Here is a 16666-nt window from a genome sequence, read left to right as displayed (position 1 = left end):
CCGGTCCATTTCACACGAAGTACTTGATTTTTTTTTTCACTTATAATAAAAAAGTAGCCAACATAAGATGTTTTCTGCACTTGTTCACCCTAATATACCTTAAAATACAATTATTTTGACAAGTTAAAAAAATAACTCAAGTCTCTTTAGTTATAATCAAGAATAACTCCTTTCTCATTATAATATTTACATGATAATAATTCACCTGTTCATACTTATTTTTGGGTTACTTAAATATCACAAAATAATATAACTTATGTGATTGATTTACTTTATAATAAAAATTGATAATTTGAAGAAGAGTGATACTGTCTCTAATAAAAATGTATGAATTAAAAATAAAATTGAATTTATGATTTTTTTTATTTTATCATCACAAATATTTCTATCTAAGTCTATATTAGCTTGGTTCACTTGCTCTCCTCATTCTTCCACTATCTCATGATCATGTAATCACTAACTTAACATCTTGCGACATCTTATAACCTTCTAACTAGAGTTGTCAAGGGAACCGACCCGACCCACCTCGATTTTGAGGGCCACACATATAAAAGGATTTAAGTGGATCGGCCCGTTAGGTTCATGGGCAGCCAAGACTCGATGTGCCATCCCAACTAATTTTTATATATAACTTTTTATTTTAAAAAATAGATGGAACAAAAAATAAAACTACATATCACAAAAAAAGTGAAAAAATCTTATAAACATGAAGGCCTTGTAGAATTTTGGAGGAGAGCAGAGAAAGGTGTGATAAAATGTAAATAGACACGTATGAGTAGGTGGTTAAGGCCACGACATTCAACTTGCAAAGGGATGCCATAACAATGTGCACATTCTTTAATTTAATTTATATTTAAAAAAGCTTTTTTTTAAGATAAATATTTAATTAAAAAATAAAATAAAAATATTGTGTAGTTTTTTCCCAACCCGAAGGAGGGAGAGAAAAGCGAAAACTTCTTCACTTCAAAACACACACACACACACACAAAATATATATACACAAAACCAACACGCAATTTTCTCCTCTTTCTCTTCACCACGCATTCAACAACTTCTTCACTGTAAGATCCTCTCTCTCTCTTTCTCTGTCGCTTTCTCTCTCTCTCTCACACTCTCTCTCGCGCGCGCACACACACTTTTCTCACTCGCACTACTTTTCGTTTTTCTTTTCAACTGTTAGTTACCATTTTAGTTCTGGCGGGAACCCTTTCTTTTTATGCTATCGCCGATTTCTTTATTTTTTTTCAATTTTCCGTTCCGATTTTTCTCATTAATGTACTTAACCGAATTCATCTTCTTCGTCGATTGTTTATTTCACGCCGGAGAATCGTCTACGCGGCGGCGGTTGCATATTTCGTTACTCGGTTTTTTTACGCGTTACAAGATCTTCAATAGGGTTACATTTTAGGGTTTGCTTTTGTTCTACTGTATTAGGGTTTTGTCTTGTTACACTGTGATGATGGAGTTTTCGTTTTCAATGTAGTGCGCATTTATTGAAAAATAATGAATCGATTGTATTTTTAATTGTGATTTTTCCGTTTTTGTTTTTTGTTTTTCGGTGTTTGATAAAGTATTGAGGTTTTTTTTTTGTATGAATGAACATTGGGTTGCAATTTTAGGTTAGTGCATTGGGTTTTGAATTGGTTTTTCATGATGGTGTTATTCAGTATTGTTGCAAATGATCTTTGTGTTTGGCGGTTACTTTTCGATGTTTGTTTCTGGGGAAAAATTTAGGGTTCTTGCTTCAGAGACACTTAGCTTTCAATTGCGATGCGATTCAAAACGTGTTTCAGCTAGTGAGATTGTATCTGATTAATTTTTAGTTAAACTAGATTTTCATTTTCTTTTGGCTAACTTAAGGTGATTTTTAAAGGTGAGCCAATAGAAAACAATAGGGACTATTTTTCTTTGAGTTGAAATTTATATATGTTATGATTTTCATAGAATAACTCAGTTGGTTGAAGTTAATTTCAGTGCTGAGGTAGAAAATGATTCACATTCAAGTGGCTTCTGTGTTCTGCTTATTTATAATTTTGTTTAGATTATTTATTTTGGTAAATGGTGTGGAACTGTTAAAATCAAAACTATAGTATCTTACGACTTAAAATTTTATGTTCTGTTGAATTTTCAATGCAGGGTGCATGTTTCTATCTGACAGTAACTGAGATTCTTTCTCAATGCCTCTTTTAAGGAGGAAGCCTTTTCCCTTGACTGAGCCTCCCCAGGATTTGAAGCCGGACGAGCATGTTTACCAAGTTCGATTTACAAAAGAAATATTTCGAGATTATCAGTATCCTTTATAGTCATCTATTTTCATTTCATTTGTTTTTGGCATTACTGCTTTAACTGTCTGTAACTTGAATGTGGGTAGAAACTGGATTGATTTGGGTAGTTTAGCATCTTTGACCACTTATTGCAAAATTCAATGATAATACTATATGCCTTTTGCATTTCATACTTGCTCCTAGAAAAGGAGAGGATATGGCTGGTCCAACTTAACACAAAATAGAGATTACTTGAACCGTTTGAATCTATACCGTCAGAGGGTTTGGGCATGTAAGGCCACTGGAAAAACTGGCTTGACATATGAAGAGGCTTTGGTGTCAGAACAACGAGCTACTGAGAAGTTCCTACAGTTTCCTAAAGAATTTACAACTCCTGCTTTAAGGATCATTCAGTACAGTAAGAGCTACTCTCTTCTGAGCTGAAGAAATTTATTTTGATGTTATATATCGTTTCTTTTTGTTCTGCTTGAGTAATTATATAGTTGCCTGCAATTGTTGAATTCTGATACTTGTTACATCCAGACTTTATGTGTGGTAGTTAATGTGGATGTTATCCTGTATATAAATGCCAGTTTCAAAATACATGGATGGATATGAAATTGCATCAATGGTTAACACTTCTGTTTATTCCCACATGATGAGAAATGATTTTATTTTGATCCAACAGTGTTATTCAAAAGGGTGATGGCGTAACTTTTAGACTTATGCACTGCACTGATGTTTTGGGTTCTTATTTTATTTTTATGGGTGATTGTCTAGGGTCTGCCATAGAGTTTTGACTTAGGGCCTGTCTAGTGTGAGGGCGTAGCTTTTAAACATTTTCTATTTTCACTTTTAATTACAAAATTGTCACCTTGTTTTCATCTGTTTCATTTCATGTTTCCAAAAGGTTCGTTCAGAAAACAACGAATACAACTCTTTTGTTTTCATTGTTTCTTCTAAAAACATTTCTAAACAGGATGGTGACTGTTCTGCAATTAGACGTGCAATCAAACATATGCCATTTTCTGAAACCAAACAGTCCCCTAAGTGTTAAATTTTTATTCAACAGTCGGCACAATATTCAATTTGCAACACATGGTTTACCTCCAAATGAATTTATATAAAGTGATATATTGGGTATCGTGTTTACTGATTATTCACGTCTATGGACTAGATTGAAGATGAATTGGCTTTGGCTAACTAGATGTTATTTGTCTGATTTCATTAGACATTAATAGATCACTGTAATGATTATAAGTCTGCTTCTGTTGATATTGAGAGAAATAGATTTTCAGTTTTTATATATATATATATAGGGGATACTTCAAGTGAGAGGAGTAGTTATTGTGAGAGATGAGAGGACTCATTGACAACCATTGGATTAAAATAAACCAACTTTGCTAAGATCAACGCGTGCAGTTGATTCTTCTCCCTTTCATCCTTGTCTTCTTTGATTACTGTACATCGCAAATCGACAATACACATCTCCATTTGCATAAACCCAATTCTGCAACCATGTGTTTCAATCAACATTAAATTTCTTTTTCTTTATTCATGAATTAACCAAATAATGAAATATTGATCTTTAATTTGGTTCTATTTGCTTAGGTCACCCGTTCCCTTTTTGTTCTAATTCCTTTTTTTTGTATGCGATAGACAGAAGAAAAAAAAAACATTCAGTTTCCTATTTTAGTTTCAAACACTGCTTCTGCAAACAGTGTTGTACTTTTGCCATATTCTCGTAATTATTTGATAGAAAAACATAGATTCTTCTACTTTTAATTTGGAAAAAACTAAAATATAGATGGAGATTTGACCAATTGGGATTATTTGATGTGCTATTGATTTAGAATTATTTTCAGTCCAATTTTGATTTGAAGCAAATTGAAGTCATGGTAGTTTTAGACCTGAGATAATTAGGAGAACTGAGAAGAGAAACTGAAGAAGAAGAAGAGATCTGGTTTTTTTAGAGTAATTGTGTGAACAGTGATCACATGCTTGCTTGGTTTAAAGATTTAATTTAATCTCGATCGTTGATTTTCATCTGACGGTTAATATTATATCCTCTCATCTCTCACAATAACTACTCCTCTCACTTGAAGTATCCCCTATATATATATATATATATATATATATATATATATATATATATATATATATATATATATATATATATATATATATATATATATATATATATATATATATATATATATATATATATATATATATATATATATATATATATATATATATATATATTGCTTCAATTGTCAGTTACCACTGAAGGTCCAAGTTTGCTCATCTGTACAACAGACGACGGTGTTTTCTAAATCATTTTGCGAATTAATGGGCTTCTCTCTTTTTAAACAAGTCATTGGAATCACCAGTGTCTAAGTTTGTTAAATTGCCTTTATCTGAGATACATTTAAACACTCATTCATTATATTGTACAAATGAGAGCAATAATGCTGCAGCACTTGCTGCAGAGATCAAATTGAAGTGGTTATGGAGTTATCATTTGTAAAAATTAGGAAAAATAATAAAGGAAATATCTCAGGAACTGGAAACGACAATAATCATGCCTGTTTTTGAATTGCTAGTTGCTACATGCAAATGTTCTGGAGTCATATATATGCCAGCTTCTCAATTATACAATTACATTGCTTTTCATCAGAATGCTTGTGTTATTTTTCACTCTGTACTGGATTGATTAGTGATAGTTTGTTATTGCAGGTATGCTCCCTTTGAAGGAGCTCGCCGATTCTATTGCTGAAAAATTGCATGAGCGTTTGTTTGCTGGTGCCGAATTGTATGCGAAAAAAGATGATGGTGTATGTCCATGCAAAATATTGAAGGTCATCCAGGAAGGAGTCGACAGATACCGTTATGAGGTAGCTTGGCTTGATAAAAACAAGAATATAAGTGAAAAAACAGAAGTCAATGCGGAAGATTTGGTGCAAAAGAAGCCGCTTTTTAGTAGAAATATTCTGAAGTCTTTTATCCGAGAATCTACATATCGAAATGCCCCTTGGGTTTTACATGACAAACTGGCACAAAAGCACGGTATCTCAACTGATGTTCCTGCGGAGTTAAGAGGAAAGGTTTTTCTCAAAAACGGACTTATAATTTGCTCCAAGAAAAGGAATAATGAGGTAGATGAAAGTGAAATATGCTGTTTCTGTTTCTTTTATGCATTCATATAAAAGAATAATTTACATATTGGATATAATCAATGTTATCAAGATTGCGATTTAAAGCGCAAGATCATACGATTTTTTGATGTCGTTCTCCCCCTCTGATCTGAGTAATGAACAAGATCGTGTTTTTTGCAAAATCGTAGCAAGATCAAAGCGAAATCGCTTCTGGTTGTCATCATGGAAATAAGCATCCAGGAGAAAATAAAATTAGGGTTAGTTTATTTGTTTCTGTATTAGGGGTAATGGTTTTGGCTGGTCACGCGAGAGAGTCATTTTTTCCCCTCCATTTTCTTTCTAATTATTTTTTACTGCTCTTTTTTTTAAATTTAAAAAAAAAAAATTGGTTTTGTCCGAGTTCTATCCACGTAGGCCCAATTATAGATTAAGTAAAGAATAATGAATTATTTTTCATATTTCCTAACTATATTAAATTGGTTTGGGCCGAGTTCTATCCACGTAGGCCCAATTATACATCTATATATATGTATGTATATGTGCGTGCGTGTGTGTGTCTGTCTGTGTGTGGGCGTGGGTGTCGTTGTATCTTGCCACTCCCCCTTCCAGATCCTACACAATTAATTGGGTATGATTTCACGATCGTGGTTGCAATCTTGCTACCCTCTACCGATCTTATGCAAGATTTCAATTTTGACAACATTGAATATAATAATAAATGGGATATGATAATTTAGGGTTTCAGCGATTTATTTGATATTTTTTGAATGATTTTTATGACATTATTTTCTATCTCAAATTTCTCTTGGTCAGGAATCAATGGAAGAAGCTGATAAACATAAAAGGAAGAAGTTGGACGGGACACTAGTGAAATGTTCTTCTCAAGGTATAGTTCAGAAATTGATGCAATTTTTGGCTTCTTGTTTTAATGATTTTATCTCTTTGAGTTGTTTTCTGATCAAATTCTATTTTGAAATTTATTTCCTACTTTCATCTCTTGTTGGAATTGTATGGCATGTAGAACGAGAAGCGCATCTCTTTTTGTTGCGTATCTAATCGAAAAACATTTTCTCTTATGGCTTGGATATTACACCTGCCTGGTGAAATCTGTTTTGTTTTTAATAAATAAAAACCTGGTTAAATCTTTTGCAACAGAGCTGTCATGCCACATAATATTTTATTTTTTGAACCCCATTGATGAAAACTTGTGATTTAGTTTTATTTAAAAAATACTGTTTTCAAATTTTCCAGAAAATGGAGAATACAAGGATATACCGGTCAAATACCCCATTGATGATCTATTGGTGAAGCCTGGTCCAGACGACCCTGTGTTCACTGATCGTCCTTCTCCATCAAGAGACTTCAATGTTCCAATGCACTGTGTAGGGGATCTCTTAATGGTTTGGGATTTTTGTACTTCTTTTGGTAAACAGTTAAACTTGTCACCCTACTCTTTGGAAGATTTTGAAAATGCAATCTGCAATAAGGATAGCAATGTGCTCCTTGTGGAATCTCATGCTGCACTTTTTCGAGTTCTTATCGATGATGATGGTGAATACACTTCAGCTATAGAGAATCGAAAGTTGCATAAGGTTACCATCTAACTTATACATAATTCTTTTTGTTAGTCTCTTAGTCTCATCACTTAATAGCTGTCCAGATTTCATGAGACGGCTTTTTCCAGTTGAATCTTGTTGCTATCTGGTATCCTGTGACTTGCTTAATTTAAGTTAAATCCTATTACTGTTTTTGGTATGACTATCTCATTCATCTTTTATTTTCAGATTACAATGGTTAATTGGAACAAATATTTATGCGATTTTCTGGAAATGATCAATATTCCTCAATTACGGAACTATGAAGCAACCATAAGACGGGGACATTATGGCCTTGTAGATGCCAATGCTAAATTAGAAATCTTACGTGAGTTGGTCAATCAAGTTCTTGAAACTGCAATTTTCAGGGAAAAGTTGGATGTGTTGATTGAACAGCGGCAGGAACTTGGCGCTGCTAAACGGGAAGAAGCACTAGAAGACGGGAGGAAGAGAAGAGAAAAAAGAGAGAGGTTGAAAGGGGGCTCGGAAAGCAATGGAAATCAAATCAACAATACAAATATCGCAGAAACCAATGACCACAATGTACCTAATGGACATGGAGAAATAGAGTCAAGTCAAGACAATTCAGATAGAAGGTAAGATTTTATCAATGGTACTGTTTATGCTTGCCTATACACACATTACATTATTGAAATTCACTTCTTTTTTTTTCCTGTTGAAATTCAATTTGCAGCGGGATTAAGCATTCAAGTCATGCTTCAAAAAAGACTCTTAAAAACCTGGATTCAGAGCTGAAAGAACCAGCTGAAAACGGAAAAGAATTATCCCATAAGGAATCAAAGAAACGGTCGCAACAGAGGGTAATACTGCAACCATCTCCTTGCTTAAATTGTTGTCTGCTCTTGAAATGGATCTTTCACTATCTTGTCTATTATTATGCAGAGAGAATACTTTGAACGGGAGATAGAGAAACGAATTATTAATAGAAGCCCATTAGGTAAAGACCGAGATTACAATAGGTATTGGTGGTTCCGTCGCGATGGGAGGATATTTGTTGAAAGCTGTGAGTCCAAGGAGTGGGGATACTACAGTAGCAAGGAAGAGGTACTTAACGAAGATATCCTCCTATGTTTGCATGTTTTTTATGACGAAGCTATGTTTGCATGTTGTACATATTTATTTTCTAATTTTCTGTTGGCATGCGTGAATAGCTTGATGCATTGATGGGATCACTGAATTGCAAGGGTGAGCGGGAAAGGGCACTGAAAAACCACCTGGAAAAAAATTATAGTAGTATATGGTGAGTTCAATTAGCCTCTCATGCTGAATGCCTTTTTTATAACAAAGTCATATCTGGTTGCCTATGCGTCAGTAAAAGTCTCAGTTTAAAATTTTGTAGCCCAACAATTAACATAGTGACATACACATGCTTCTCGGGTCATTTATACTTTAAGCAGATAAAAATAAATGAAATGAAAGGAATAAATCTAAGAAATGATATTGTGTGATGAACTGATGATAAATATTAATTTTGTCAATGTTCAACTTATCTAGAAGGATGTTAATGTTCAGGTTTAGCTAATAAATTTGCTGGAGTTTTTGGATGTGGCTTAATAGAGTGAAATATGATATACTAGAATTTAATATAAATGTGGTTATTAATATAAATGTTATATTAATATCCATGATGGGTTAAGTAACAAGATTGCTGTCAATATTCTTTTCCAATTTTGTTGCGTATGCTATAATCTGGCGCACATGCCTATGCTGAATTAAGAGAGATGGAGCTTCTAAGAACTTATTTGGTTTATCGTATTTGAAAGAGTTTATAAAAATAGATTTTCATGCATCCACAGAGCACAAGTTATTTTCAATAAATTTTCATAAGCTCTCCAAGAAATCTTATGGAAACAATTTATAGGAAGTTTATGTTAGAGTTTATACTTGTCCTCTAGTTGACTGTAGAAACAGCTTAGACATAAGTTCTCATAAATGATTAAGCCTATTGAATACGCACCTTAAGTTGTTTTTAACAAACACTAGTGGTCCAGAGGAAAGTTATTAAAACTGAGAAGTGCTGATACTGTACTTATTTATTTATTTTTTTTGACAAAATACTTATTTATTTTTTATTCTTTTTTAAAAGTGCTGATACTGTAATGCAGTATTATTTAAATTTTATCAAAAATAGTTGGATTTAAATTTATGTTAGTGCTAATTTGTTGTTGTAGTTTATTTAACAAACATTTGATTTAAACCAACATTTTTGAAACTTTTAGAATAGAGTTTCCTCCATATTTGAATTGATTGTTCATATTTTATTTAAATTGTTCCCATCTTGACTTCTTGAGATTCTTTATTTTTTGTTGCATATTTACAGCTCAGAACTGCAGAAGAGATCAAAGGATTTGGTGCAGAATATTGCAAATGACGAGTCTGCACTTCGAAGGTCTACTCGTGTTCGAGCTCCACCCAGGGAAAATCCCGCCAATGCTTTCCTCAAATATGTTAACAAGTGGAAAGAAGAATAGCAATGCCACCTTGGAATTTTTGAGGGACCAAATTGGTTCATAGCGTAGAGAGTAATGTGGTTTTTGGATTCATTTTTGGATGATGGACAAGGACAAGCATGTTTATGCTTGTATCTTAAATTTTGTATATGACTTGCACTATTCTTCAATAATTGTAGAAACTGTTACAAATACTCCCTTTTTATTGATAAAAATGTTTTCTAGGTAGGATAAATCATGTTTGTTCTCATGTTTTCGTTATGTGCACAACCGGTAATCAAAATGCAGTGAGTTTTTTCAATATTCTGGTTTGTGATGCTCAGGATTAAAATGGAAAATAATGGCTTGCTCATATTGTTTGGTTCCGCGCTGATATTGCAGTGGAGACCTTGTGACTGTCGAAGCGACAATGTGAATATGGAGGAGATTCACCCATCTGTGATGATTGCTTCTGTTGTTTCTATTAAGAGAAATTGTTCATGGAGCTGGAGCATGGCTGTTCAATTCAAGTATATATATTATAATGTTGCAAAGGTTGAAGCAAATATAGAAGAATTTGTTACATTTAGGCCATGGGTGTGGTTGAACCGAACAATAGTTCATGTTCCGATTAGTTTGTCTGAGTTTCATAGGATGCAAACTTTGTCTGAGTTTCATAGTATGCGAACGTCCCAAGATAAAGTGTTTTTTCATGAAAATGTACCAGATAAATGGTCTTGGAGATCAACTCATGGTGACATATCAAGTGTTGGTGCCGAGTTATTCAAAAGTTGAACTTTCTCCTATTTTTGAATTTGTTTGGAATAAAATGACTCCTTGAAAGTTGCTCTGTTTGGAGACTTTTGAACAATCATCTTCCTGCAAAAGATAATTTGACAAAACATGAAATTTTGAACTCAAATTCTATCTTGTGCGCTTCTCTTCTGGATGCGTTAGTGAGGAATACTTGCAACATCTTTTCTTTTGTTGCTTTTTTTTTGGCAAAGTATGGAACACAATTTTGGATTTGTTGGGTATTTTTGTGCTTTATCTAATAGTTTTGTCAATTAAGTTCAACAATATTGTGATTTTTGATGTCTCATAAGTTAAGACGGGAAAAAATAATCTTCACATTATTTAGTTAGCTTGCATTTACAATATTTAGAAAGGACAGCAATAACCGTGTTTTTGGATAAGAAAGGTACTTTGCAAATATGGCGGATAACATAAAAATTCATTCTTGGTGGTGATCTAGATTGAAGATAAAAGATTTTGATTATGGGTTGAATCATTGGTGGAATAACTCACTTCTTTGTTTGGGTTTCATTAATTCTCATGGTATTTAGATTGTTTGGGAGCGTTGCTTAGTTCTGATACTTTATTTTGCTCATTCTTTACATCTCTTCCATGACATGCCAATGATGATGAGTCTTTCACCACTACATGAGCCACATGCAAAGTGACACAAAAATAAGTTTTTATTTGAAAATGTCCTTACAATCAGTTATTTTATCAGGACAGATAACACAAGACACCTATATGTGTTCTCAGGACACCAACACCTTTTCCACTCCAATGTGTTAGACAGAGACATAGTTGCCATTGCTCAAAGGTCGTGTAGAGCTATACTATCTCAATTACAGCTCGACCAATGATATTTCCTTCGTTGAGATCCTGGAATGCTTTGCCAGACTCCTCAAAAGTGTATTTTCTTGAAACAGCATGGCCAAGGTCAAAGATACCTGTTTCTGCCAATCTAATTAACTTTGGAAGATCTTGCCTAGCCCTGCCTCCATATGAACCAATAACTTTTATCTGCTCAAATGGAAAAATTAATATATGCTTAGATGCAAAGAGCTTTTGTTAAATTTGTGGAAAATAAGTGAGGTGCTGCAATAATAAAGGAAATTATTGTCATTTCACTTGAATTCTGCTTTGGTAGAAAATTAATGTCATCAATAGATACTAAAATATTATTCTGCCTCTGAATTGTTCATCTGTGGCACTGAATTGAGTTTCAAAAAGGCCTTTGGTATGTACAATTTGAGCTCAACTTTGGCCTGGTCAGGGAAAGAATAAGACCACTCGACAAATTGTGGAAAAAGAGAAGCAAAATCTTGGACAAAACAAACATTAATAATGATAAGTATGATAAACAGTTTGAATCCAATCTGAATAGAAAGTGGTTATATGTCGGAGTAGAGAAAGTAATATTATAACAATATTATAACAATTGAAAACACAAACATACAGATTACTTACCTTTCTGCGAACAAGTCTATTTATATCCACCTCTCCTAAAGAACCAGCTTTTGCTAGTCCAATCATCACGGCTCTTCCTCCATCCTTCACACTTTGTGTGCACTGAGCAAATGTCTGTGGTCTCCCCAAGGCTTCCACAGCAACGTCAACACCCTTTCCACCAGTAATTTCCTGCATGAAATTAGAGCAAACAATAAAGGGTCTCTCAGGTCAAAAGAAATAATGCATGACAGTGTGAGTGGATAATGTCAGGAGCTAATAGGCAGAGGCCGTGCAAGAGAGAGATTTGGCAGATTAAACAATGAGGCGAGAGAGAAAAGCATATACAAGTATCTTTTCAACGGGATCTTCCTTTGCCGAATTTATTGTGTGAGTTGCACCAAGTGTCTTTGCTTTCTCTAGCTTATCATCCTGAATATCGACAGCAATTATATCTGAGGCACCAAATGCTCTAGCTATCTGCAAACAACTGGAATCGGTGATAAAGTTAAAGGGGCAAACAAGTGCATTTGATTAGAGCCTATTGCTTAGATATATGACATGGTAAAAATAGATTATCTTCTGGTTTCCAATTTCAATGTAAATAATAAGTATCAAATAGTCTATATTTCTCTAAGCCTTATCGAGGCAACAAAAATAACGAAAGGAAGTAGGCACAGATAATTGAATATTTAACAATGTGATATCCACTTGACAATTGATTTAATTACCTAGAACCAACACCCCCAGTTCCAATAACAGCAACAGTATCGCCCGGGCGAACTTCAGCTGCATGAGCCATAGCACCATAAGCAGTAAAAACAGCACATCCTAAAATTGCAGACTCGGTATATGGCATTGAGCTTGGTAATACAGCCAATGCATTTGCCGGCACAACGCAGTATTCAGCAAGCCCTCCCATACTATACATGAATACCGGTTTTCCTATAAATTGCACTTTATTTTAGTATTCCAATAATGAAGGATTCTATTCCTAGGGATAAATACACTTTGAAAGTTGTATCAGCTGAAAGATGGTTGTGTGCTTCATGATTAGTAATATCAGTAATATGAGTATCATTAACAAGTAGCCTAGGTGTATGCGGTGCTTGTAGTTGGCCAAAAGCAAAGAACACTGTAAGGCTTGAAATAATAGGTAAACTAACACTAACCACTGCTTCGAAGAAATAGTCGAGTTTCACCATCATAGAGGGTTCCATGTGCTCGATTATAAGCAAAAAAGGCTTCGCATAGATCATCATGGCCCTGTATACCATTTGTAGACAACATCAACGACAAAACCATAATTTAGTTGACATATAGAGTGGAGTGTGTAATACAATGTCATTACCTTTGAACAATAGTTACAGTTGCCACAAGGCATGATGAAGGCCCCAACAACTCGAGATCCAATCGGAAGCCTGAAACGAACATGAAGAAACCTACTTGTCATTCCTTTTTGCTTGTCATCAAGAACAATAATTTTTTTCATTGAAATGCAAACTCATCATAATAACATTCATTGTCACACAAAAAGGCAAGTAGTTTGACAGTTTTGTTTTTATATTTTACGAAAAAACTTTAACCTTTCTATGGTTTTGGCATCGGTGTGTTGTCCATGTTCAACAACTTCACCAGTAATCTCATGCCCCACAACACAAGGACTGGAAAACGGAATTTCACCTTTCATGACATGAAGATCAGAGTGGCATACTCCACATCCTGCATTAAAAATATCACAGCTTTACACAATCATATCCAATAACAAAAACCATCACTCATAGTGGTAACGATCAACGCAAACAACAACAACCAAGTCTTATGCCGCCAAGCAAGGTCAACTACATGGATCAAATGACGCAAAATTTTGTCATGTATCACATATCTATTCCAACCCTTTAATCTCTTGGTCTTTCTTAACAGTTTATCTCATATCTTTTTTCTATGTCTTCGTTTGTCTCTAGCATTAGACTACCCTTCATCTGATCTACTCTCCTTACTACATAATCTACATGTCTTCTCTTCACATCCCCAAACCACCACCTAAGTCGAGTTTCCACCACCTTTTTTAAATTACAGTCCACAATCGCAATTACAGCTGCAATATAAAAGTTTAGAACCTCCGCAATCGCAATCTCAATTGGGCATAGTGGCAAATCAGCATCATTATCAATGATCAAAATCTTCATGAAATCAGGGTAATTTTTTTTACTATAGGGAATCATTTACCTACACATGCATGAAGGTCCCTTTTTTAATTTTGTTTTTCTCAGTTCATCATCATATATTAAAAAGACAAAGAAAATCAGAATCATATTGTCCTTATTTTAATGTGAAAATTGAATAAAATATATACAGTAGAATCAAGAAAGAGGTACCTTTGGTTTTGATGAGAAGTTCACCAGCTTTGGGGCGAGGAATGTGAAATTCTTCAATGGTGAGAGGTTTGTTGGGTTCCCAATAAACAGCTCCACGCATGTAAGATGGCAATCCAACACCACCAGCTTCTGCGTGAAAGGAAACGCTACCACTACCACCACCATGTTGTTCTTCAACAACATTCAACAAATGATTATTATTATGGTTGTTGAAACCCCAACAAGAAGAAGACAATAACGGCAACCTTTTCAAGTTGTTGGTGATGTTCCTACGAACAATTGCGGATGCCATTTCTCAATCTCTCCAAAATTCAACCCAATCTCTTTCTCTCTCTCTGATACTCAAATAAAACAAAACAAAACAAAGCACATAGTATAGTGGCTTTTAATTCAATGGATTATACTAAGTCATATTAATATTATTAATATCGTAATTATTGTACTAAAATATATTTTTAGATAAGCATGCAAATGCAACTATGACAATGATCCGAAGAAAATGTATGCAACAATGAGTTCTCACTTAATTAACAAATAAATAAATAGTAAGTATAAGTAATCAATCAACAACACGCAAAGATCCAAATCCAGAGGACGTGTCACCTATCATCATCCTATGTAACCTTAACCTTAATTTTAATGTTCAATCATCATTAATTATTTTAGCATTATCTATTACAAATATTTTAGTATTTTTTATTTTAAAGTCTAGTGTGAAAATATTGCATTAGTATTTACGCTCTTTTCATCTTTGGTTATATTCATCTCGACAAGGAATATAGTTCGTAGTGAAGAATTTTTTATTTTTATGACTTTTTTATCTAACAGTGTAAGAAGAATAAGATGAAATATAGTTTATGATCTAGGACATCTTATTTTTTTTCTACGTAAATAAATAAATTAACCGACCAACTTGCTTCATTATCAATCACTTTTTTAAAAATTTAATAAACTTGTTATTCTATTTCATCTCTTGTTATAAAAAATAATTCGTTCTTTATCATGGTTCTAAATCAGAATGAGAATAGTATCGCAGAGGTACTATTCTGGATCCACATTGCCCACGGGATGGGTAAAAATCTGGCCTTGAGGAGGACTAGAATTATGGACATTATCATTGAACTCCTTGTCGCACAAGGACTCGTTGAAATAGTCCGAAAAGACTTTTGTTTTTGGACGGTCCGGTATAAAAACAAATAAAGAATAATAGTATAGAACTAAATGAATGGCCCGGTTATATATTTAAAGGCCAATCGTCTATAAAAGAGAAGGTTCAATCGGAATAATTACTTATTGCTATTCCGGGATACTTGGTATCTTTTTTTCAATAAAAAAGTATGGGGATAAATGACAAAAAGATATTGGAATAAACTCAAGCTAAACCTAGGAAAAGGTTAATAAAAAAGTGGATTTAAAAATCTTCTTTAACCTCTGCTTTTCGCCGGGGAACTTCACCCCATATCCGAAAACTAACGGTTCGCCCCGGCAATCCCTTAGGACCCAAATAACTCCATTTTCTCCCATAATATATTTAGAGGCGGAACTAGAGGTGGCTGGAGTGGGCTGCACCCAAAAATTTGGAAAATTACTATAATACCCTTGATTTTTTTGTAAAATAAAAAATATACATGTATATTTGGTTACGCGCAATAACTTCAAATTGAAGTGTTAGCGTGGTCATGCTAATATGGTTCGTCTAGGTGGTGTATTTGATTCCTTGAGGACCTATCTTTTTACATTTTGTTCTAACCTTTCTTCGTTTGGTTCTTTTTTCTTTCCCCTTTTCTTTTAAGCACTTTTTTCTTTCCCTTTTTCTTTTAAAAAAATAACTTTAATATCCATAAGTATATATCAATACAAAAGAAGAATAATTTCTATTTGAGTTTAATGGATATCCATTGGCGATGTAAAATATTTTTGCCAATGAATAACTATTATTTTGCCATGTCATATTAAGAAAGTGGGGTAAAGTGAGGTGATGTGGCGAAAAATATAGTTGATAGAATAAAATTATTTTTTACTGTAAAAAATTATATAGGTATATCGGTACAAAAGAATAACAATTTCTATTTTTTTTCAAAAAAAAATATTATTTAAAGGTATACAATTTAATTTTTTGATGATCAAATTTGTGTTTATTATGACTTAATTTTTTGTATGAAATGTAAATTTATATTTAGTTTAGAGTTTAATAGGATGTAATGAGATGATCTGGCGGAATAAACGGTTTCTATTAGACGACATTGTAAAATTATTTTACATTATCGGTGCATATTCTATTTTCTCTTTAATTCATATATTACAAAGATAAAAATAATATGCACTAACAATGTAAAATAATTTTACACCGTCAACCAATATCAATCATGTTTTCCGTCACATCACCCCACTAAACCTCACTTTCTTAATATGATGTGGAAGAATACTTCATTCTTAATAGTTGTCAGTGTAAAATTAATTTACAGTTACGGTGCGTAATCTTTAAACTTTATGAATATATTTGTCGTTAAAAAAAACTTGTCATGCTCCAAGTTTGGTTTATGTGCATCGGATGGGTAAACATAAATGTTCTATGACTTT

General features: G+C 33.5%; 2 protein-coding genes across 3 annotated transcripts; one reads left to right on the top strand and one right to left on the bottom strand.

The window, feature by feature from the left end:
- Positions 1–906: 906 nt before the first annotated feature.
- Positions 907–9723, top strand: LOC123916074 (DDT domain-containing protein DDB_G0282237). 2 transcript variants are annotated; one of them, XM_045967419.1, is made up of 11 exons: positions 907–1061; positions 2137–2290; positions 2510–2682; positions 5004–5422; positions 6236–6308; positions 6674–7014; positions 7207–7613; positions 7712–7838; positions 7921–8082; positions 8190–8278; positions 9359–9723. In XM_045967419.1, the coding sequence occupies exons 2-11, from the start codon at positions 2178–2180 to the stop codon at positions 9507–9509; spliced, it is 2055 nt and encodes a 684-aa protein (XP_045823375.1). In that variant the 5' UTR covers positions 907–1061; positions 2137–2177; the 3' UTR covers positions 9510–9723. The 2 variants fall into 2 exon arrangements, with proteins under 2 accessions (XP_045823375.1, XP_045823374.1); XM_045967418.1 differs by lacking the exon at positions 907–1061 and adding an exon at positions 1113–1981.
- Positions 9724–10927: 1204 nt separating this feature from the next.
- On the bottom strand, positions 10928–14801 carry LOC123916075 (alcohol dehydrogenase). The gene is made up of 8 exons (XM_045967420.1): positions 14087–14801; positions 13295–13430; positions 13060–13129; positions 12881–12974; positions 12440–12653; positions 12057–12198; positions 11730–11900; positions 10928–11282 (listed from the first exon to the last, which is right to left on the bottom strand). Exons 1-8 carry the CDS (start codon positions 14376–14378, stop codon positions 11091–11093), a joined length of 1311 nt encoding a protein of 436 aa, XP_045823376.1. The 5' UTR covers positions 14379–14801; the 3' UTR covers positions 10928–11090.
- Between the last annotated feature and the right edge of the window lie 1865 nt (positions 14802–16666).

The sequence above is a fragment of the Trifolium pratense genome, linkage group LG3 (assembly GCF_020283565.1).
Source record: "Trifolium pratense cultivar HEN17-A07 linkage group LG3, ARS_RC_1.1, whole genome shotgun sequence".
Lineage (NCBI taxonomy): Eukaryota > Viridiplantae > Streptophyta > Magnoliopsida > Fabales > Fabaceae > Trifolium > Trifolium pratense.
This window is presented reverse-complemented; position numbering and strand designations above follow the sequence as displayed.